The sequence below is a fragment of the Meles meles genome, chromosome 6 (genome assembly GCF_922984935.1).
Source record: "Meles meles chromosome 6, mMelMel3.1 paternal haplotype, whole genome shotgun sequence".
Lineage (NCBI taxonomy): Eukaryota > Metazoa > Chordata > Mammalia > Carnivora > Mustelidae > Meles > Meles meles.
In genome coordinates, this window is record NC_060071.1 from 49,570,558 (window position 1) to 49,593,723 (window position 23,166).

The 23,166-nt window shown below is 37.1% G+C and overlaps 1 protein-coding gene across 3 annotated transcripts in view; it reads right to left on the reverse strand.

Moving 5' to 3' along the window:
* DPP8 (dipeptidyl peptidase 8) overlaps positions 1–23,166 on the reverse strand; it is a 63,915-nt gene that overhangs the window by 27,504 nt on the left and 13,245 nt on the right. For all 3 annotated transcript variants that reach the window (XM_046008644.1, XM_046008645.1, XM_046008646.1), the window contains exons 5-11: positions 14,637–14,810; positions 12,603–12,771; positions 6,478–6,588; positions 4,821–4,949; positions 4,459–4,520; positions 1,872–1,972; positions 1,005–1,182 (exon numbers count right to left, since the gene is read on the reverse strand). In XM_046008644.1, the coding sequence (XP_045864600.1) occupies positions 1,005–1,182; positions 1,872–1,972; positions 4,459–4,520; positions 4,821–4,949; positions 6,478–6,588; positions 12,603–12,771; positions 14,637–14,810 (924 nt within the window). The remainder of the gene's footprint in view (positions 1–1,004; positions 1,183–1,871; positions 1,973–4,458; positions 4,521–4,820; positions 4,950–6,477; positions 6,589–12,602; positions 12,772–14,636; positions 14,811–23,166) is intronic.

The following is a 23,166-nucleotide window of genomic DNA, read 5'->3' on the forward strand; positions in this document are numbered from 1 at the left end:
AACTGTCAGTGCTAGGGGTACTGTATATTTACAATATAGATTCTGTCTTGTCCTTTCAGATTTATCTCATTTTAGTCACACACTTCATTACTGAGAAATAAACATTCCCAAATGGTGAAAAAAGAAAAATATGACCAAAAGCTTTTTCTTTTTCTTTCTTTTTTATTTTTATTTTTATTTTTTTTTATTTGTTTATTTACAGCATAACAGTGTTCATTGTTTTGGCATCACACCCAGTGCTCCATGCAGTACATGCCCTCCCTATTACCCACCACCTGGTTTCTCAACCTCCCACCCCCCCCGCCCCTTCAAAACCCTCTGGTTGTTTTTCAGAGTCCATAGTCTCTCATGGTTCATCTCCCCTTCCAGTTTCCCTCAACTCCCTCTCCTCTCCATCTCCCCATGTCCTCCATGTTACTTGTTATGCCAAAAGCTTTTTCTTACTCATTATCCCTATAATCTTTTGAAATACGGCATGCGGTTTAATGATATAAATCTTATTACAGAATCTTATTCTTATCCAAAATTTTATGACTTTTCTTTTCCAAAGAGAAATACTGTAAAAGTTGAAGGGTGAATCATATAAAGCCTGTACTCAGCCAAGAAGTGATGTGGCTTCATTTATTTTGTATCTTGTTTAAGTTTTTTCCACTAACTTGGAAAATGATAAACTCACTCCCAACTGGTAAATTCTGGTATAGTTTGCCAACTTAAAAGAGAAAATCTCTTCTAGATTTCTGCTCAGGTCCTCCTCAGAGGCACTGATGAGGCTGTTTTTCAATAGCTGATGTGTCCAGGAACAAGAGAAAATTTGTAGCCGGGAGATGTCATTTCAGTGACATCTTTCTATCTACAAATACTTTGATTTACAATGTTCAAACTAAGAAAATAATATTCATGGTTACTCTGAATTTAAAAGATACATTTTGATAGTTTGCTATAAAACTTCACTTGCTTTAGCATTCTGAGAAAATATGTAACCAAGTACAGGAAAGCATACATACATTTATCCAGATGTCTGTGGTTTCTTCATAGATAATTAGTGGCGTCACAGAGTCAGGCACCGACTCGATGAGTCTCTGTCTTTCCATGGCATCATCTTCTACTGGGATAAATAATTCAGGTGAGATCAACACTATCTGTAGGCGAGTTTGGGAGCGATCTAGTAGAATGGACCAAGCACTATTTAAACAAAACAAACAAACAAAAAAGCACCAAAAAATAAAGCCATCTCTCAGAAAATGAATATTTCCCTACTCTCTCCTCTAGTACCCATCCGTTATTTCTGTAATCACAATTAAAGGACTGCTTTAGTAGATGTTAAATTATCACTTACAAATGGCTAATTAAAAGTATTAGCTTTTTCTATACTTATTTTTTACAGTTAGGCTTGAATAGAGTTTTTTTTAAAAGTGGTTGTTTTTAAACTCCTAAAACCACATATGACCTACGACACTGTTTTCTCCCCTTAGTGTCAACAACTGGCAGTCTTGTGAAATTCCTGTTGTCTACCTTAGGAACTATATATAATCACCTTCACATAAAATCCACAAAAATTTTGCTTAAATTATATAATAACAAAATGCAGACGTCCTTACATGTGAGTCCTAAGATCATACAATTTAACCACAGAAAGTACTGAAACCATGACTGGCTATGTAAGAGACAATGAAAATGCAATGCTCCTATGCTTACAAGATTACAAATCTGCAAGCTCACTTAGCTCAGGAGAAATTCTCTGTGCAGAAATAACTACTCTGCAAATTTACATGTGAAGGCACCTTCAACCCAAGGACAGGCCCAGTAACAAACATTTCTAAAGCTCTGGATTCTAAATTACTTGTAAAAGAGTGACAATTTAACATACGCACTATTTTCCCTCTGGAGTCCATCCAGCTCTGGCAATATATTCAACTCCTTCAAACAGAATCTCAAAAGGTTGAATTAGTTCCTTATCTATGACATCAATAATCTATTAAAAAAGAAAAAAAAGGAATCAAGTTACAGAAGACTTATATCAGTAACTAGCTTACTAGTCTACCTTAATCATTATCTTTAACAGCATGACATTTTTTCAGGCATAGGTATTTAAAAAGGCATGAGAGATATAGCAAAGCCAGCAGTAAGTTGTGGGTTACCTACATTGGTGTGCTCTTCATGTCTAAAAAAGTTCTAAGCACAAGAATTAGTACAGTCTAAAAGTCTTTTCCTATGAGTTTATATACAGTAACAGAGCCCTTGCTAATAACTAGTAAAAACAAGTTTTAATCAATTTAGACTCTAGTACCAAAGAAAAATAAAAATCCCTAGTTCCCAACATTTTAGCCTAAATATGATTTGTGTAATATATTAGTGAAACTTTCCCCTTTCAAAATCTAACCAACATAAAAAGTAAGTTTGAAAAAAAGGGGCAAAGGATCTGAATAGAATGTTCTCCAAGGAAGATATACAAATGGCCATAAGCACATGAGAAGATGCTCAATGTCATTAGCCATCAGGAAAATTTAAGTCAAAATCACAATGAGATACAACTTCAAGCTTACTAGAATGGCTATAATAAATAAGACAAACAACAGAAGTGTTGATGAGGATGCGGAGATTGGAAACCTCACACAATGGGAATGTAAAATAGTATAACCACTTTAGGTAAATAGTCTGGCAGTTCCTCAAAAGGTTAAATAAATATGTAGTAGCTATCATATGACTGAAAAATTCCACTTCTCAGTATCTATCAAGAGAAGGGAAAACAGGGGCACCTGGGTGGCTCAGTGGTTGGGCCTCTGCCTTTGGCTCGGGTCAAGGTCTCAGGGTCCTGGGATCGAGCCCCGCATTGGGCTCTCTGCTCGGCAGGGAGCCTGCTTCCCCCTCTCTCTCTGCCTGCCTCTCTGCCTACTTGTGATCTCTTTCTCTTTGTCAAAAAAATAAAAATAAATTCTAAAAAAAAAAAAAAAGTTTAAAAAAGAAAAGAGAAGGGAAAACACACACATAGATTCATGGTTGTGTTATTCACAACAGCCAAAAGGTGGAACACCCTAACTGTAACTGGTAAGTGGGTAAATAAAATGTGGTGTAGCCACACAGTGGAATATTACTGGGTGATAAAAAGCAAGAAAGTGCTGGGGCGCTTGCTTGGCTGGCTCAGTCTGAAGAGCATGTGACCCTTGATCTCGGGCCCCATGTTGGGTGCAGGGATTACTTAAATAAACACAAACTTAAAAAGAAAGCAAGATAGTGCTGATACATGGTGCAACATAGATGAAGCTTGAAGACATGATGCTAAGTGAAAGAAACCAGACTAGATACTGTATGATTCCATTTATATGAAGTGTCCAGAATAGACAAATCTACAGACAGAAAGTAGATCAATGGTTGCCCAGTGCCAAGGGACATAGGAAGGTTGGAAGGTGATGATTAAAGGATGCGGCGTTTCTTTTGAAATGTTGAATGATGAAATTATGAAATGAAATGATGAAAATGTTCTAAAATTGACTGTGGTGATGGCTGTACAATTCTGTGAATATACTAAAAGCCACTCAGTGAACTGTATTGTATGTGACTTATCTCTCAATAAAGCTGTTAAAATCTAGCAGATTAGACTGGGTTTTTGTTTTGTTTTATTTTTTAAGTAGGTTCCACATCTAGCATGGAGCTCAGTGTGGGACTTGACACACCACCCTGAGATCAAGACCTGATCTGGGACCAAGAGTCAGACGCTTAAAGATGCTTAGGGGGCTTAGTTGTTGTGTCTGCCTTTGGCTCAGGGCATGATCCCAAGGTCCTGGGGTTGAGCCCCTCATCAGGCTCCCTGCTCAGTGGAGAGCCTGCTTCTCCTTCTCCCACTCCCCCCAACTTGTGTTCCCTCTCTCACTGTCTCTCTGTCAAACAAATAAATAAAATCTTAAAAAAAAATTTAAAATAAAAAAGTCAGAAACTTAACCGACTGAGCCACCCAGACTGTTTTTTTAATTAATCTTGTGTGCATTCAGCTTATAAGCATTTGACTATCCAAATGTAAAGCAGCAATGCAAGGGAAATGTGGGATATCCAACAAAGAAGGGGAGTCACTAGTCAATGAATGCCGTCTTTTAAATATTGATCTGGAAAATTAACAATGCAAAGAGGAAAAACTTTTGGAAAGGAGTGGTAAATATGCATATCCCTATATTCCTATCTTGGGAACCAGCAAAAAGTTTCCAAAGCATGGTCCACAGATATCTCAGCAAGTTAAATGAGTTTAAGAAATTAGGGGCGCCTGGGTGGCTCAGTGGATTAAGCCGCTGCCTTCGGCTCGGGCCCTGATCTCAGGGTCCTGGGATCGAGCCCCGCATCGGGCTCTCTGTTCTGCAGGGAGCCTGCTTCCTCCTCTCTCTCTCTGCCTGCCTCTCTGCCTACTTGTGATCTCTCTGTCAAATAAATAAAATCTTAAAAAAAAAAAAAAAAGAAAGAAATTATACTTACCCTTCCTTCAGCATCAATCATTATTTCTGACATCTTAAAGGTGACTTTTGGATTTGCTGTGCCTTTAGAAAGAGACATGAATAATAATCCATAATCAAAATTATTCAAACTAATTTTGCCAGATCAATCCCCTCTATACTTTAGTTAAGTCAGGAATATTGTAGAGTCAGGGCCTTACTGTGTAAAAATCTCAGAACTTCAAATTCATAATTCTCAACATAGGTATCAAAAATATATATATATATATACTTGAAAACATCAAGAGCCAATACGAAATAAATAAGAGAAATTCTATATCATTTTGTAATTGACATGTAAATAGCAAAATACAAATAAATATAAATGTCAATGGAATATAGTACCTGTTTTAGGATAACGGAATGAATCTGCCCTCCTTGTTTCCAACATAGGGGATGTAACATGAATAATTTCCACCTCAGATTCATCATTTTCTTCATATAGAATTCTTAGAATTTTGCTGCCACTGGGAGCTTTTAAAAGGAATTTAAATATTGAAAATTTAGAAGAATTATTCCAGAGAGTAATCATAACTGACCACTCCCTCTAGTAGTATATTTCCCATAGTGAAAAATAATTTATGTATAAAAAACACTGCCTTTTGTATATAAAAGTCTCACTAGTCTTTGCACTAGGAAGGTGAGTTACTACTAAATCACTTTTGCTCGTTAAAAAAGGAAAACCTGAAGGTAATTATATATTTTGGGGGAGTGGTGGTGGTTGTTTTAATTTAAGTAGGCTCCACGCCCAACATGGGGCTTGAACTCATGACCTGGAAACACACCAAGGACTTGAGTCTATGCATACCTTAAAATGCATTCCTTGTTGAAAAATAAATTACTCAATTATATTTATAATATTTCCTGTAACAAAATAAATGCTATTTAAAAAAACATTTTATTTATTTATTTGAGAGAAAGAGAAAGAGCAGGGGAGAGGTAGAAGGAGAGGGGAAGAGAGCCACAAAGAGACTCTGTGAGAGCAGATGTGGGGCTCGATTCCATGACCCCAACACCACGACCTGAGCTGAAACAGAGTCGGACACCCATCCAACTGCGCCACCCAGACACCCTGAATATAAATGCTAGTTAAACAGAATCCAGCTTTCTTTTTATGGTTTCTCTAATTCATGTCAGAATCTTGTTCTAACAAACACAGTTATGGCAAAACATTTTACATCTTAAAACTGAATGACCAAATCTAAGACAAGGCTTAAAAATAAGTATTTTTCATGGTCCCTCAGAGAAATGTTCAAAATAGGAGCTGCTGGGGTGCTCAGTGAGTAAAGTGAGCAACTCTTGATCTCGGGGTTGTGAATTCAAGCCCTACATTGGGCAAAGAGCTTACTTAAAAAAACAAAAATGGTAGCTGCAATCCATTATTATGTCATGAAATCTATTAATGGGTAATAACAAGCATTTAAATATACAATGAACAAAAAATATACAATATCAGAGTGCATTACACATACAAGTAAGTACTGCTTCATAAAATTTGTTTTTAGCTTTTGTATACAATATATGTACAAAATATCAGGCTAGAATGTAAAGCAAATTTCTAACTGGATCTTCAGAGAAAGCTGTTTTACAGGCAATAAAATACTTGTGAATTCATCCAGAAAAGGGAGGAATTTGTGCCCTTTTCCTGACCATTCATACACTAATTTGGCCGTACATTTATGCAGTCCAGTCAATCCTACGTTTTTACAGCAATGCGTTGGGTGTAGTATTTTCTTTTTATTTTGTCACCAATATTGCCACTAAGACCAGCCTCTACATGAAAGATTGGCAAAAAGAGTTAAAGACCAGAGGCATTAATGCAATTACTTTTTTATTTTTATTAGAATTCATTATGGTGGGATATAACCTATATATTCTAAATAACTACTGATAGGATCCAATCTTCATGACTTCATAATCTACTATTCAGGACTTAGCATCTGAGCACTTAACTAACTGGCAGCTGAATCTCATAATATTTTAGTATTTTGAACCCCCTTACTTGTTTCAGCTTCTGGACACCACCAGTAGCCAGAATATCTATCAAATTCTTCTTGAAGAACAAAGGTAGCAACTCCAGCTGATCTGGGATCTTCTTCCATGTTGGCTAGCTCTAGACAAACATAAATAGCAAAATTATCACAGGAAGTTCTCTAACTTTTCATAGGTACTAAGCACAATGATTTGCATGCTGAATGAAATCTGCATGCATAATGAAATGCAGCTGTAGTATTGTGGGGAAGTCTGGAGCCAAACGGACTGGATATAAATCTGAGCTCCATCATGTACTAACCGACTGAACTTGTGCAAATCAACCAACCTCATTCCACTGAAGTGTCCCATTTGTAAATGGGAATAAGAATGTACCTCATAAGATCATTAGGGTTAAGTGAGTTAATTCACATAAAGCACTTAGAACAAAGCCTGAACCAAAATACGTGCTCCATAAAAGTCAGTTATTATTTCCCGCATTTAGCTAATAGCATCATGGAAAAAAAGGATACATGGAAACAGTCAAAGTGATTTGTAACTTCTACCCAGAGAAGTCCAACTTTAGACCTAGAATGGGTCTTACACATCATGTAATCTTCATCCTTCTTCCTCTCTCCCCTTCTTGCAGTCAACTTTTATCTCTTTTACACATTCCAGTAAATAGTTTGAAGGGAACTCTTGCTTTAAAAATAACCCTCCCAGGATGCCTAGCTGGCTCAGTCAGTTAAGAGTCTGCCTTCAGAGTCCTAGGATGGAGTACCACATCCGGCTCCTTGCTCAGCGGGGAGCCCGCTTTTCCTTCTGCCTGCCGCTCCCCTTGTACTTTCCCTCTGACAAACAAATGAAATCTTTGAAAATAAATAAATAAATAAATAAATAAATAAATACTCTCCCCACCCCCCAATCACAAAGTCATAAATTTTATAAGATTTCATGACATGGAAGGCTGCCTGAACGGCTCAGTTGGTTAAGCATCTGCTTTTGGCTCAGGTCATGATCCCACCGTCCTGGGACCAAGCCCGTATCAGGTTCCCTACTCAGTAGGGAGCCTACTTCTTCCTCTATCTCTGCTGTTCCCCCTGCCTGCGCTCTCTGGCATGCCATGCGTGCGCGCGTGCGTGCACACACACACACTCTCTCTCCCTCTCTTTGTGTGTCAAATAAACAAATAAAATCTTTAAAAAAAAGATTTCATGGGCGCCTGGGTGGCTCAGTGGGTTAAGCCTCTACCTTCGGCTCAGGTCATGATCTCAGGGACTTGGGATGGAGTCCCGCATGGAGCTCTCTGCTTGGCAGGGAGCCTGCTTCCTCCTCTTTCTCTCTGCCTGCCTCTCTGCCTACTTATGATCTCTCTCTGTCAAATAAATAAAATCTTAAAAAAAAGATTTCATGACATGGAGAAATATTTGTAATATACCTGGATTAAAAATAGCCCTATTACTAAATGGCATGTACACTCTAATTTCATTCATAAAAATGTTAAACATGGGGGCACCTGGGTGGCTCAGCGGGTTAAAGCCTCTGCCTTCGGCTCAGGTCATGATCCCAGGGTCCTGGGATTGAGCCCCACATCGGACTCTCTGCTCAGCAGGGAGCCTGCTTTCCCCTCTATCTCTGCCTGCCTCTCTGCCTACTTGTGATCTCTCTCTGTGTCAAAAAAAAAAAAAAAAAAAGTTAAACATACATTTTAAAAAAAGTGTTGGGATAGAAACCAAAATGTGGTTCTCTCCAAATATGAGACAGACTATGGAGAAGCATTTTTTAAAAAAATTGTTTTATAATTAACAAAATTTTAGGTGTACTATTTGTGAAAAATGTATATATTTGTGTAACCAATCATACCCTATCAAGACATATGATATTTCCAACATCCAGAATGTTTTCTCCTGCTTCTTCTCACTCAATACCCATTCTCACCCCAGAAGCAAACATTCATCTGATTTCTGTCACTAGAGGTTAGTTCTGTGTATTCTAGAGTATCATATAAGTGAAGTCATCCTTTGTCTGCTTTTTGAGATTCACCAATATTGCTACATGTATCAACAATCCATTCCTATTTATTGCTGGATGATATTTCAGAGCATACCACATTTTGTTTTGTTTTGTTTTTTAAAATCCATTCACCTGTTAATGGTATCTGGGCTGTTATCGTCATCGTCAGTTATTGGCTATATGAATAAAGATACTATAATCTTTCTTGTATAGAGGTCCTTGTGGGTGTATGCTTTCTCTTGCATTAATCTTAGCCAAAAGGCCGAGAAGCGATATATGCTTTCTCTTGAATAAAGACCTGGGAGTGGAATGACTGGGTAGTATGATAAGTGTTTCACTTTATAAGAAACTGTCACATAGTTTTCCACAGTATTTTTACTAGTCATGTGTGAAAATTCCTCTCCAACATTTGTGTTCTTCATCTTTTTCATTTTAGCCATTCTAATGGGTGTATGGTAATATGTCATAGTGATTTCAATATTATAGACAAGCATCAATGTATTGTTTTTGGTTATCTGTATTTTCTATATAGTCAAACAAATATGCAACATGAGCCAATAATCCCCTATCCAAAAATTTTGAGTCCAGAAGTGTTTGGAACTCAGAATTTGGGGGATTTTTCAGATTTATCATATATCTACCATATAATTATGTAACATTTCTGGCAGGGTAATCAAATACCCTGTAATTGAATACACTAATATTCCTGCAGCAAACTTATGAATAGACACACTAAGTAGGATTAAGATTATAAATAGCCTCAGGTCAGTTCAGGACAGGTTTTGCCAGCAAATGAGTTTTAGTTCTCAGCTACTGAAAACTAAGCTCAGTTTTATAAGAGTTTTTTGAATTTTGGAATTAATGATATAGGCAAAACCAGTGTTCGGTTTTCTTGGGATCTTTCAACTACCCCCCAGTTATACCCACCATATTGTTTCATATTTGTTCTCTTTTGGATGTGAGAACCACTCATTTCTATCTCCCTTTCACTTACTATAGACTTCAATTATTAAGAGTTATTTATTACATGAATAAAAGGTATCACTTTTTTTTTCTGACAGGTCAATATATCATTCGAGAGTAGAGGCTGGTACTGTATTACTTTCACATTCCTTTTCATACTAGGCAGAAAGGAAACACATGCACATGTTCACTGACTAACCCCCTCAGAAAGCAGACTTTCACTTGGAAACTTACTGTGAGCAGAGTTAAAAGTGAAGATGCTTACTCTGTACCTATCTTTCTACTTAAACACATCACTCTTACTAGGTTTCAGACACCATCCTAAACACTTCACAAATATAAACTCATTATAACCTCATAAGAGCACTATAAATGACATACCTTTTTAGATACAGAAACAGAGATCGGTTAAATAACTTACTCGAAATCACAGAACTACAAAATGGTAGATCTAGGATTCAAACTGGAATGGTTCTAGACTGCATTTTTATTTTTATTTTTTTTAAGACTTTATTTATTTGACAGAGATAGCAAGAGAGGGAACACAAGCAGAGGGAGTGGGAGAGGGAGAAGCAAGCTTCCCGCTGAGCAGTGAGCCCCTTGTGAGGCTTAATCCCAGGACCCTGGGATCATGACCGGAGCCGAAGGCAGATGCTTCATGATGAGCCACCCAGGAGCCCCTAGACTGCATTTTAAACAAGTACATTAATCTTGAAGATAATAAACATACCACATACCTATATGCATAGAAAGGAAAATAATAGTAAGAATAATACTATATCATCCTGCAGGGTGCTGGTGCTTTCTACTTTAAATTCTGTCAATTTCTTTCTTTTCTTTTTTTTTTTTAAGAGAGAGAGAGAAAGTGATAGAGGCAGAAGGAGGGGGAGAGAAAGTCTTAAGCAGGCTCCACGCCGAGCACAGATCTCACAACACTGAGCTCATGACCTGAGCTGAAATCAAGAGCTGGATGCTTAACCCACTGAGACACCCAGGTGCTCCTAAATTTTGTCAATCTTCACAATAATTCCGTGTGGAAAAACAATTCTACAGAAGAAAAACTAGACTAAAAAAAATCTTAATTCTATCTGTTACTGTCAGAGCTTTGCACTCCCAGCCTCAAGTAGGATAACTAGTACATAGTGAGAGTTCAATGTTTGTTAAAAGCATGAAGAAACAGTTAGGATTTCCAACCCAGATTTACTAATCATCAACCTAATCCTACTGTCAATGGTAGCCGTTCTGATTCCCTGACTCCAAATGGAGACAAAAAACGTACTTTTATTCCTTCCTTTCAATATTTATTTATTTGAGAGAGATAGAGAGAGAGAGAGAGAGGGAGAGTGGGAGCAGGGAGGTAGTGGTGGGTGAAAGGGCAGAGGGAAAGAGAGAAGGAGGAAGCAGCCTCCCCACTGAGCATGGAGTCTAACACGGGGCTTGATGTAAGACCCTGAGATCATGACCTGAGCCAAAAATCAAGAGTTGGATGCTTAATAGTCTGGGCCACCCAGGTGCGCCCAAAACACGTACTTTTCACTTAAAAAGTTCCCTATTCCATCCCCTTTGGCCTGTCTGATGTTCCATAGAATCTTTGTCCACTTAAACCTGGATAATTTCAACAGTTAAGTTTTGGTGTCCTTGCCTCTAGCCCTGGGCTTTTAAAATACAACTTTCACAAAGTATCCAGAACAATTTATCTATGATATGACTCTGACCACACCATCCAATTGTTTAAAATTTTCAGTGGACCCTCACATCATGTTAGAGACTCTGTTGATTTACATGAGATACAGTTAACCCTTGTCTTGGTTACCATTACCTTCTTGATTCATGCCTTACGTTTTAGAACTGTCAGACTGCTTTCAACTCCTCACCCACCACCTTCTGCATTAAGACCTTTCTCAGGTGGTCCCCTCACTAGAATGTACTGGTTAACGTGCAGTCAAATCTAAGATCAGGTTAGATGCCAGTTAGGTGTCATCTCTTATAGGAAGCCTTTCCTGACCACTACCCCATACTGATACCCTCACAACACCCTATATTTGCTTATCATTCTGTTTTATTATTCATACAGTTTCCTTGAGGGTCCGGGTTATGTCTTATTCAACTCTGTATTCTTAGTTCCTGCCATGTTACCTGGTGCACAGGAACTTAACCTATCTTTACTGACTGACTGGAGAGCTAGAACAGATTTCTTGACTCCTAATTCAGTGTTCTTTCTACCAATGAAAATTGTTCAGGAAAAGGCTTTTTCTATAACACTGATAATCCTAATAATGAAAAAAGGTTTGTTGTCAATACACTACTGTATTCTAAAATAACTTATCAGAAATATGCCCAATAATTCAGCTTTGTGAACATTACATTAAACAAGAGTTGAACAAATGAATTTTGAAAGTGACCATCCTTCACTAATCTTTTGTTTCATGTGTTCAAAGAAAAAGCAATACACCATTTCCCATCTTTCATTTGTATGAAAGCTTCAGAGGAAAACATCTACATCTTTTCTGTGCTTTGAGCAGTGACTGAGAAGTGATTACTATAATCATTTCAATGAAAATTAATTATTTCCACAACACACACAATTCTACAAAGTTTTGTTTTTCCTATTATGATTAAGTAGGTAGGCTCTCCAAAAAGGGGAGATAAATTTTTGTGTATTAGGTATTTGTTTGTTTCCCAAAAGCAGATTAAATTTTTTTAAAGATTTTATTTATTTATCAGAGAGAGAGAGAACACAAACAGGGAGGAGCAGCAGGAAAGGGAGAAGCAGGCTCCTCTGATGTAAGCAAGGAGTCTGATGTGAGAGACTCGATACCAGGACCCCAGGATCATGACCTGAGCCAAAGGCAGACACTCAACTGACCGAAACACCCAGGCATCCCAAGATTTTTTTAATTGAAATTTTACTTTAATGAGAACAGTTTTGGGGAAATTCTGGCAGTCTTAGTAAGCTAAAGAAACAATCATGTCAGAGGTGCTACAGTACTATCTGAAAATGAACATTAAAATAAGGCAGCATTATGTGGGTGGTACATACTATTTATCCTCTGTACTTTTTTAAAGAATTTGAATTTAAAATATAAAGGTAACCTACTTTGCCTCAATTTCAAAAAGTGAGCAAAGGCAAAATTTTAAAAATGCTTTTCAGAAAAGTAGATTTGAAGAATTATGTGTTACCATTGTGCACATAGGTGAGCCTCCTTTCTTCTCTGGTTACGATGTTGGATATCCAAATATCATTGCTATGTATAAAAGCAATCCAGTCTGGATCAGCTGGGCATAATTTGGGATCCATGCGAATGTTGGGACAACTAGTCTCTACTAAATTCGGCCGTAAGGGTTGTTGCTAGAAAAGAAAAAACATTTTTAAAGCAAGTATCAGGCTGATACATACTTTATTCATTTGCCAGCACCCTTCCTATAAAATGAACAATAATTCCAAGTAAAATGTCAACCATAACTGCTCCTCAGAAAAATATACTTTTGCATGCCTTAACTTACAAGGACTCTTTTTTTTTCTTACTATCAATTAGAAAGCTAAGGGTAATAGGAAAGTAAATAAGGATTTTTTAAAAGATTTATTTATTTGAGAATGAAAGCAAGAGAGGGAGCACTCAAATGTATATGGAGGGGCAGAGGGAGAGGGAGGAGGAGAAAAGCAGACTCCCTACTGAGCGCAGAGTCCCACAACCCATGACCCATGAGATCATGCATGACCTGAGCCAAAATCAAGAGTCAGACGCTTAATCCACTGAGCCACCCGGAGGGCCCCAATAGGAAAGTAAATAAAGAAATAGAATAGCGCTTCATAAGTTTTGTTATTCAAACCTGTTTAATTGTTGCTTGTTAAATACTCTTATTAAGCACTTATTTATTGAATACTTACTCAATATTTCAAATTCATTTTACCAATATAAAACAGGACACTCAAAAAGATTTAACAAAAGCCAGGATCATACAATTCCAACAAAAGAATAGTTCTAATACCATGTAAAGAATTGCGGAGAGGGGTGCCTGGGTGGCTCAGTTGTTGAGCATCTGGCTCTTGATTTCAGCTCATGTCATGACCTCAGGGTCAAAAGATCAAGCCCCCACATCAGGCTCCACACGCACTGGGGAGACTGCTTGAGATTCTCTCTCCCTCTGCCCCTCCCCAACTCATTCTTGCTCTATCTCTTGCTGTTTCTCAAATAAATACATCTTGGGGTGCCTAGGTGGCTCAGTTGTTAAGCATCTGCCTTCGGCTCAGGTCATGATCCCAGGGTCCTGGGATCGAGCCCCGCATCAGGTTCCCTGCTCAGCAGGAAGCCTGTTACTCCCTCTCTCACTCCCCCTCCTTGTATTCCCTCTCTGGCTGTTTCTCTCTCTCTCTCTGTGTCAAATAATTAAATAAAATCTTTTAAAAAAGAAAAAACAAAAAAAAATTGCCTGGAGTAAAAGCAAACATTTAAAACCATTTATTAAAATGAATTAAGTGTTTGGGGTGCCTGAGTGCCTCCGTCAGTTAAGTGTTTGGCTCAGATCATGATCCCAGGGTCCTGAGATCAAGGCCCCTATTAGGCTTTCTGCTCAGCGGGGAGTCTGCTTCTCCCTCTCCCTCTGCCTGCCGCTTTGCCTACTTGTGATCTCTCCTTGTCAAATAAATAAATAAAATCTTTAAAAAAATCAATTAAGTTTTTAAGAGAACCAAAATTAGACTGCCTTGTCCTAATGATATCTTCCAAAATCCTCCTCAACCTTTACTCAGCAAACGGGCATTGATGTCCTTTACTAAATCTTCCTACATAGCAAGTATTTCTAGCATTTAAAAAATTACATATTAAGGGCGCCTGGGTGGCTCAGTGGGTTAAAGCCTCTGCCTTCGGCTCAGGTCATGATCCCAGGGTCCTGGGATCGAGCCCTCCATCGGGCTCTCTGCTCAGCAGGCAGCCTGCTTCCCTTCCTCTCTCTCTGCCTGCCTCTCTGCCTACTTGTGATCTTTGTCTGTCAAATAAATAAATAAAATCTTTTAAAAAAATTACATATTAACATCAGTGCAAAAACGATTAATTCTTAACACAAGAAATTAATACTTATATATCTTGTTTTCTTTACTATTAAATTTCTCACTTGGTGGGTAGATATAATTTTTTGGTTTAATTACCTTTCTGATTTGGATGCAAATAACCTTTAGTACCCAAAAATAGATTTAACATAGTAACACGAACTTACAGTAAATCCTTGTGGCCCTCCATCTTTTACATGATAAATTCCACTACCAGCTTGAAACAGAAATGTTCCACTTCCTGGGTGATAATCATAGGAAGCAATTCCAATAGTTCCAATGCGTTTCCTTTCTCTTAATAGTTCTTCTTCTCGAGAATACATTCCATAGTCCAGTGTTGCCTAATGAAAAAGGAAAGAGAAGTCACCTACTTCAGTCTTCTGAAAGCTTGCTATTTGCTTTTAGCAAAAAATTTCCACTGAAATCCTAGCATCTCCCATATTACCGAGTCTACATGTTCAATGACTCCAAAATGTGCCAGTTAACACTAAGCAAACTAATTTTAGAATGTTTCCTGGAAGATTTCCTGGTAAAGGGTCTCTAGATGATTACTGCATATAGTGGAGAACAAGAATTGTCTCATCACCTTGGCTTGGCATTATAGACTTTCTACAACTTAAATGTAATTGAGCAGTGTGGCATGTAGTTAAGAGCACAGACTCTGATACCAAGTGGTTTGAACCTAGGCTATGATACTCATTAGAACACTGACTTTGGGAAGTAGTTTAATTTCTTCAAAAGTAATTGTTCTCACTTTCAAAATAGTAATATATCATCTACTGCAGCTTTGTGAAGATTAACTTAGATAAAAACATGTCAAGCGTTTAGCACAATGATTGGCATAAAGTAAGTTCTCAAGTATCAGCTGTCATCAATACCTTCCCACCACATCTATTAATACTCTTCTAATAAAACCCTAGATTGGGGTGGTCATGTCACTGACATAAAATCCAACATATATGAGTTTCTGCCTCCTGGTCTTTGTCTGTTCCACTATCCCCTTTGAGAGGCTATTTTTCTTTCATCCACCTAAGTTCTACCATTATCCCAAAACCTTAGCTCTGATTCAACCTTGCCAAGGAAAGTTTCCTGATCCACTATGATGTACAGTCATCTCTTCTTTGAAATTTATGTAAGAGTTACTATGTCTTTTACTTATTTGACTGTGATATTGTTTTTCACTTTTTTCAGAATTTCTGACTAGAAATAGGTTAAAAAATACTTAAGAGCAGACTTTGTGTCACTTTGTTTTCCTACCTGCAGCATCTGTTAGAATCTCTCTCAAAGACTATTTGTAATTAATGACTGATGATGATGAAGAGTTTTCCTAAGCTAGAAATATTATTTGATACAGGTATAAAATTTTAAAAAGGAATATAAAGAAAAGAAATTGAGTAAGTGCTAACAAAAAAATTTATATCCACATTTTCCCTATGAGCTCTTAATACTTTGAGTATGATAAATAAGGGATGCAGACACGGTTTCTACTATCAAGGATGCCTTACAAAGGAATATAGATGAGTTTACTGGCAGGAATGTATCACTCTAAAACTAAGCTAGCACACTGAAAGTAAACACTGTTCAAGGATGGCAAATACATGTGTGTACTTGCAAACCTAAAATAATATTAGGTGAGGATAAAAATGAGACAACCTAGAAATCTTGCTAAAAACACACCTATTTTTTTGTACGCACTGTATCACTTTTTTATGAATACTTAATTACATGTATATACATTCATACATGTGTGTTAGGCTCCAATAGAAAAAAACCCTGTAAATTCAGTGAACATATAGTTTTATTAATTCTGATCCCTTTAAGTATCTCTTAAGACTCTTCTGACTGAAGCCAAAATCAGTTCTGAGAATGAGATTGTATTTTAATTTCTCCCCTCTTACTCTCCCTGAATGTCACTGGACTTGGTCTATACTTAATATGTCTTAATACTTAATAATCAGAACACAAGAAACTTCACAGCTAAGAAATTAACTTTCACAAGAGAACTTCGTAATTATAAATTAACTCAAAATGAATCAAAGACCTCAATGTAAGAGCTAAAACTACAAAATTCACATATAAAAAACAGACAAAAATCTGTGTGACCCTGGATCAAACAACAGTTTCTTAGATATGATGTCAAAAGCACAAGCAATCAAAGAGAAAACAGAATGACTGTACTTTATCAAATTTTAACTGTGTGCATCAAAGAATGTATTTTAGTTTCCTAGGGCTGCTATACCACAAACTTGGTGACTGAATACAATAGAAATTTATTCTCTCACAATTCTGGACAGAAGCCCAAAATTAAGAGCTCAGTAGGGTCATGTTTCCTCCAAAGGTTCTAGAGGAGAATACTTCCTTGCCTCTTTCAGTTTCTGGTGGCTCATGGACTCCTTGGTTTGTGGCAACATAACTGTAATCTTCAGATGATCTTTACCCCTCTGTCTGTTTCAAATTTCCCTCTCCTTTGTCGTATAAGAATACCAGTTGGATTGCCTAGGAGGTACAATCAGTTAAGCATCTGACTTCAGGTCAGGCCATGATCTCGGGATCCTGGATCAAACCCCAAGTCGGGCTCCCTGCTCAGTGGGAAGTCTACTTCACCCTCTCCCTGTCCCCTCCCCCAGCTCATGCCCTCTCTTTAATAGATAAATAAAATCTGAGGGGGGAAAAAAAAAACCAGTTACTGTATTTAGGGCCTACCCTATACCCAGGATTATCTCATCTTGAGATCTTTAATTACATCTGGAAAGATCCTATTTCTTTTTTTTTTTTTTAAAGATTTTTATATTTACATTTACATTAGATTATTTATTTGACAGACAGAGATCACAAGTAGGCAGAGAAGCAGGCAAAGAGAGAGGAGGAAGCAGGCTTCCTGCTGAGCAGAGAGCCCTATGCGGGGCTCCATCGATCCCAGAACCCTGGGATCATGACCTGAGCCGAAGGCAGAGGCTTTAACCCACTGAGCCACCCAGGCATCCCTGAAAGACCCTATTTCTAAACAGGGTCACATTCACAAACACCTTTAGGATTCGGACATATTCTTTTGGTGGTAAGTAATCAAACAATACAACACAAAAGCCACAAAACCCCCAAGCAACCTGAATACAAAATGGGCTAAGAATCTGAACAGACATTTCTCCAAAGACACACAAAGAGCCAATAAGCACATGAAAAAATGCTCAATATCACTAATAATTAGGGAAAGGCAAATCAAAACCAGAATGAGATACCACCTCATACTCATTAAGATGGCAACTCTAAAAAGCCAAGAAAAGAGTAAGTATTGGTAAAGATGTGGAGAAATTGGAACTCTTGAGCACAGCTAGTGGGAATGTAAAATGGTGTGGTGGCTGAGGAAAATAGTATGGCAAATCTCTCAGAAACATAAAAAACAGCTATATGATCCAAGATTTTCACTTCTGGGTATATACCTAAAAGAACTGAAAGTAGGAACATGAAAATATATTTGTATACCCATGTTCATAGCAGCATTGTTTACAACAGCCAAAACGTGGAAGCAACCCAAGCGACTATTAATGGATGAATGGATAAACAAATATGGTATATATAAACTATGGAATATTATTCATCTTTAAAAAGGATATTCTGACACATACTACAACATGGACAAACCTTAAGTACATTATGCTAAGTAAAATAAGCCAGGTACAAAAGGACAAATATGGTATGATTCTACTTATACGAGGTTACCTAGAGTAGTTACACTCCTAGGAACAGAAAATAGAATGATGGTGGCCAGGGTCTAGGTGGAGGGGTAATGGGCAGTTATTATTTAGCTAGCATTGAGTTACAATTTTGCAAGATGAAAAAGTTCTGTGGATGGATGGTGGTGATGGTTGAGTGTACTTAATATGGTTGAGTGTACTTAACAATATGAGTGTACTTAATGCCAATGATGTACATTAATGTACACTTAAAAATGGTTAAGATGATAAATTTTATATGTATTTCAGCACAATATTTTAATGAAGATATAAGAACTTCAGATTAAGGTAAATGATGAACAGAAGAAAAAGGATGTCACGAAAAGCATCTTATCCTCCATAAAGGAGGATAGCAACTGTGGAAAGTAACTGTGTTTAAATGTATAGATCTAAATTAGTGATTATAGTACTAAACACTTGTCAAATTATGACTGATTTCATACTAATTAAGGACTACTGCAGTTAAAGAAAAAAGCAAAAAGGCAACTCACAGAATGGGAGAAAATGTCCCAAATCACTTATCTGATAAGCACCTGGTATCCAGAATATATAAAAAACGCTTACAACTTAACATTAGAAAGACCCAATTTAAAATGGGCACAGGACACACACACACAGAGACTTCTTCAAAAAAGATATACAAATGGCCAATAAAGACGTGAAAAATGCTCAACATCACTGATCATTAGGGGAATGACAATGAGAGACCTCTTTACACCACTAGGATGGCTATAACCAAAATGACAGACAATAATAAGTATTAGGGAGGATGTAGAAAATTAGGAGCCTTATACACTGGTGGTTGGATAGTAAGATGGTGCAGCTGCTATGGAAAAGCCATTTAGTACTTTCTTAAAAATTTAAACAGTTAACACATGACCCAGCAATTCCATTCCTAGATATATACCCAAGAGAACTGAAAATGTAAGTCTACACAAAATCTCATATATGTTAAAAGCAGCATTATTCATAAAAGCTCAAAGCCCAAATGACCCAGATACCCATAAACTGATAAATCAAGTGTAGGAGACTCATAAAATGAAATATTATTCAGCCATAAAAAAAAAAAAAAACACGAAGTATTGTTATCTGCTACAATGTGGATGAGTCTAGAAAATACTGTGCTGAGTGAAAGAAACAAGTCATGAAGGTCCAAATAGTGACTGCATGATTCCATTTATACGAAATGCCCAGGACTGGCAAACCTACAGAGACTCAAAGCAGATTAATAGTTGCCTGGGAGTGAGCAGCTAGGTGGATAGGGAGTGTTTCCCTTTGGGATGACAAAATGTTCCAAAATTAGATTGTGATGATAGTTGTACAAATAACTCTATGAATATACTAAAAACCACTCAATTCCATACTGGGGTAAGTGAATTGTATAGTATGTGAATCCTATCCTAATTAAGCTGGTAAAAAAAATAAAAGAATGGAAAAGTACATTCCATGCTAACACTAATCAAAAGAAATCTAGAGTGGTTGTAATAATATTAAAGTAAATTTCAGGGCACATGGATGGCTCAGTGGGTTAAGCCTCTGCCTTCCACTCAGGTCATGATCTCAGAGTCCTGGGATCCAGCCCCACATCGGTCTCTCTGCTCAGCAGGGAGCCTGCTTCCTCCTCTCTCTCTGCCTGCCTCTCTGCCTACTTGTGCTCTGTCTGTCAAATAAATAAATAAAATCTCTAAAAAAATATATTAAAGTAAATTTCAGAATAAAAACTTTTGTGAGAAACAGGGAGGGTCATCTAGTAACAATAAAGGAGTCAATTTATCAGGAAGACATAGTCATCCTATCCACTTATGTACTTTATAACATACCTTCAAAATATATAAAGCAAAAACTAATAGAGCTACAAGGAGAAACAGTCAAATCTATAATTATGAAAAGGAGATTTCAACATTCTCCCTCAAATAGCTGAAAAAACGAAATTAGTAAGGACACAAAATTTGAATACAATAAACTAACTTCATATAATGGTCATTTATAGACCCAGGAACAACAGAACACATATTCTTTCCAAGTAAACACAGAACATGTACCAAGATGGATCATATTCTGAGCCCTAAGACAAAACTCAAAAATTGGAAGAGATTCAAGTCATACAAATTATGGTCTCTGAATACCATGGAATTTGGTTAGAAATCAAATCTCTGGAGAACCCAAATAAGTGGAAACTAAATAGTACACTTTTAAATAACTCATGGGTTAAAGGGAAAATAGGAAGTATTTTGAAGTAAATGAAAATGGAAATATGACATATTAAAATGTGTGGGCTATAATTAATTTGGTACCTAAAGGGAAATTTATAACACTACATGCCCATGTAGGAAAAAAAGAAAGGTCTCAAACTAGTAACCTTAGCCACCACCTTATGAAACCAGAAAAAGAACAAATGAAATCCCAAGTTAGCAGAAGAAAGGTAGTAAAAATGATCAGAGGGTAAAACAATGAAATAGGAAATAGAAATTGACAGAAAAATCAAAGAAACCAAATAGATAGTAACACTAAGTCAGACTCATTAGAGAAAAAGAGAGAGAAGACACAAATTACAAGTATCAGGAAAGAGAGAGGAACATCACACAGATTCTGCGGACATTAAAAAGATTAGGGAATATTATGAAACTTGTACCAATAAATTCAATACCATGATGAAATGGAAATTCTTTAAGACACCAACAACCAAAGCTTACTCAAAAAGAAGCAGATAATCTGAACCTGAATAACACTACCTATAATAAACTAAATTTGCAGTTAAAAACTTTTCCACAAAGAAAACTACAGGTCCAGATGGCTTCATTGGTGAATTCTACCAAATTCTTCCACCAAATTAAAAGGAACAAATGACTTCCAACTTATTCTGTGGCCAGAATAACACTATTACCAAAATCATACATAATATTGTAAGAAAAGAACTTTATAGACCAATATCCCTCATGAACATATAAAAAATTTTAAACAAAATTATAGCAAATTGAATCCAACAATACTTAAAATGATCTGAACAATACTTAAAATAAATCATAACCAAAGGAGTTTTATCCCAGGATTGCAAGGTTGATTTAACATTCAATAATCAAGTGATGCTTTGTCATGTTAGCAAATTAAAAAAAAAAAGAAAAAAGAAAACTTTATGATCTTTTCAACAAACACAGAATAAAACATTTAACAAGGGACGCCTGGGGGGCTCAGACAGCTAACCATATGTCTTCAGCTCAGGTCATGATCCCAGGTCTTGGGATCAAGTCCTGCATTGGGCTCCCTGCTTAGCGGGGAGCCTGCTTCTCCCTCTGCCTGTAGGTCCCCTGCTTGTGCGCTCTCTTTCTGAAAATAAATAAATAAAATCTTAAAAAATATTTAACAAACCTCAGTATCTGTTCCTGATAAAAGTCCTAAGCAAGCCAGAAACAGAAGAGTACTTCCCCAGCCCACCAAAGGGCATTTATGAAAAACCTACAGCTAATAGACTTACTGGCTAAGGACTGACTGACTCCTCCCCTAAAATCAAGAACACAAGAACATCTGCTTTCACCATTTCTATTCAATTTTGTACTGGAGGAGTTAGCCAGTACAATAACCCAAGAAAAAGAAACAAAAGGCATCCATACTGGAATGAACTGCCAGTATTTATAGACAATATAATTGTTTATATAGAAAAATCTAATGGAGGCTATAAAAATCTAAAGGAACTAGGGGTGCCTGGGTGGCTCAGTGGGTCTGCCTTCGGCTCAGGTCAGGATCTCAGGGTCCTGGGATCTAGCCAGCATTGGGCTCTCTGCTCAGCAGGAGCCTGCTTCCCCCTCTTCTCTGCCTACTTGTGATCTCTGTCTGTCAAATAAATAAATACAATCTTAAAAAAAAAAAATCTAATGGAACTAATAAAAGAGTTTAAATAAGGTTGCAGGATAAGATCAATATACAAAATCACCTGTATTTCTAAGTACTGGCAATGAACAACCAGAAATTGAAATCAGAAAATACCATTTACAATAGAATAAAAAACCTGAAATACTTAAGAGATAATACTTACGGAAGACTATATAAGACCGGTACCATGGATGCTTGGGGAGGGTGGAAGGTGGAGACTACAAAAGGGTACAAGGAAACTTTTGGGGGTAATGACTGAGGTAATGGTTTCACAGGTACATACATAAGCCCAAATCTATGATATTGTATACTTTAATATTTGTAGTTTATTATGTCAATTCTACCTCAACAGAGCTTTAAAAAATGAAACCATGTAAGTACCAGATGAAAACATTAGTGAATTCTTTTGTAATTTGGGGGTACAGGAAAACTGTCCTAACAATGACAAGAAGACACAAATTCTAGAAGCAATAAAGATGATACATTTGATGATACAAAAATCTTTTTTTTAAAAAAAGATTTCATTTATTTATTTGACAGACAGAGATCACAAGTAGGCAGAGAGGTAGGCAGGGGGTGGGGGGGGGGGAGCAGGCTCCCCGCTGAGCAGAGATTTCCCGATGGGGGGCTCGATCCCAAGACCCTGAGATCATGACCTGAGCCAAAGGCGGAGGCTTAACCCACTGAGCCACCCAGGTGCCCAGATACAAAAATCTTTCACATGGCTAACACACACACACGCACACACACACACTATAAAATGAGTAAAAATACAAATGACAACTTGGAAAAAATATCTGCCAACCAAATAACAGACAAAAGGTTAATATCCCCAATATATTAAAGGCTCCTAAGAATGAAGAAAGAGATCCATCACCCCGTAGAAACTTTTAACCATATAAAAAGATGATCAATTTTGTCTGTAACAGAAATACAAATTAAACTATATTGGGGTCCATTTCTACCCATCAAATTGGCAAAAATTGAAATGCTTGATTATATATCATGTTGGAGAACTTGTAGGAAAACAGGTACACTAATATCCTGCTAGTGGAGATTCAAAATGGCACAGTTCCTAATGAGGGAAATTTGATACTCT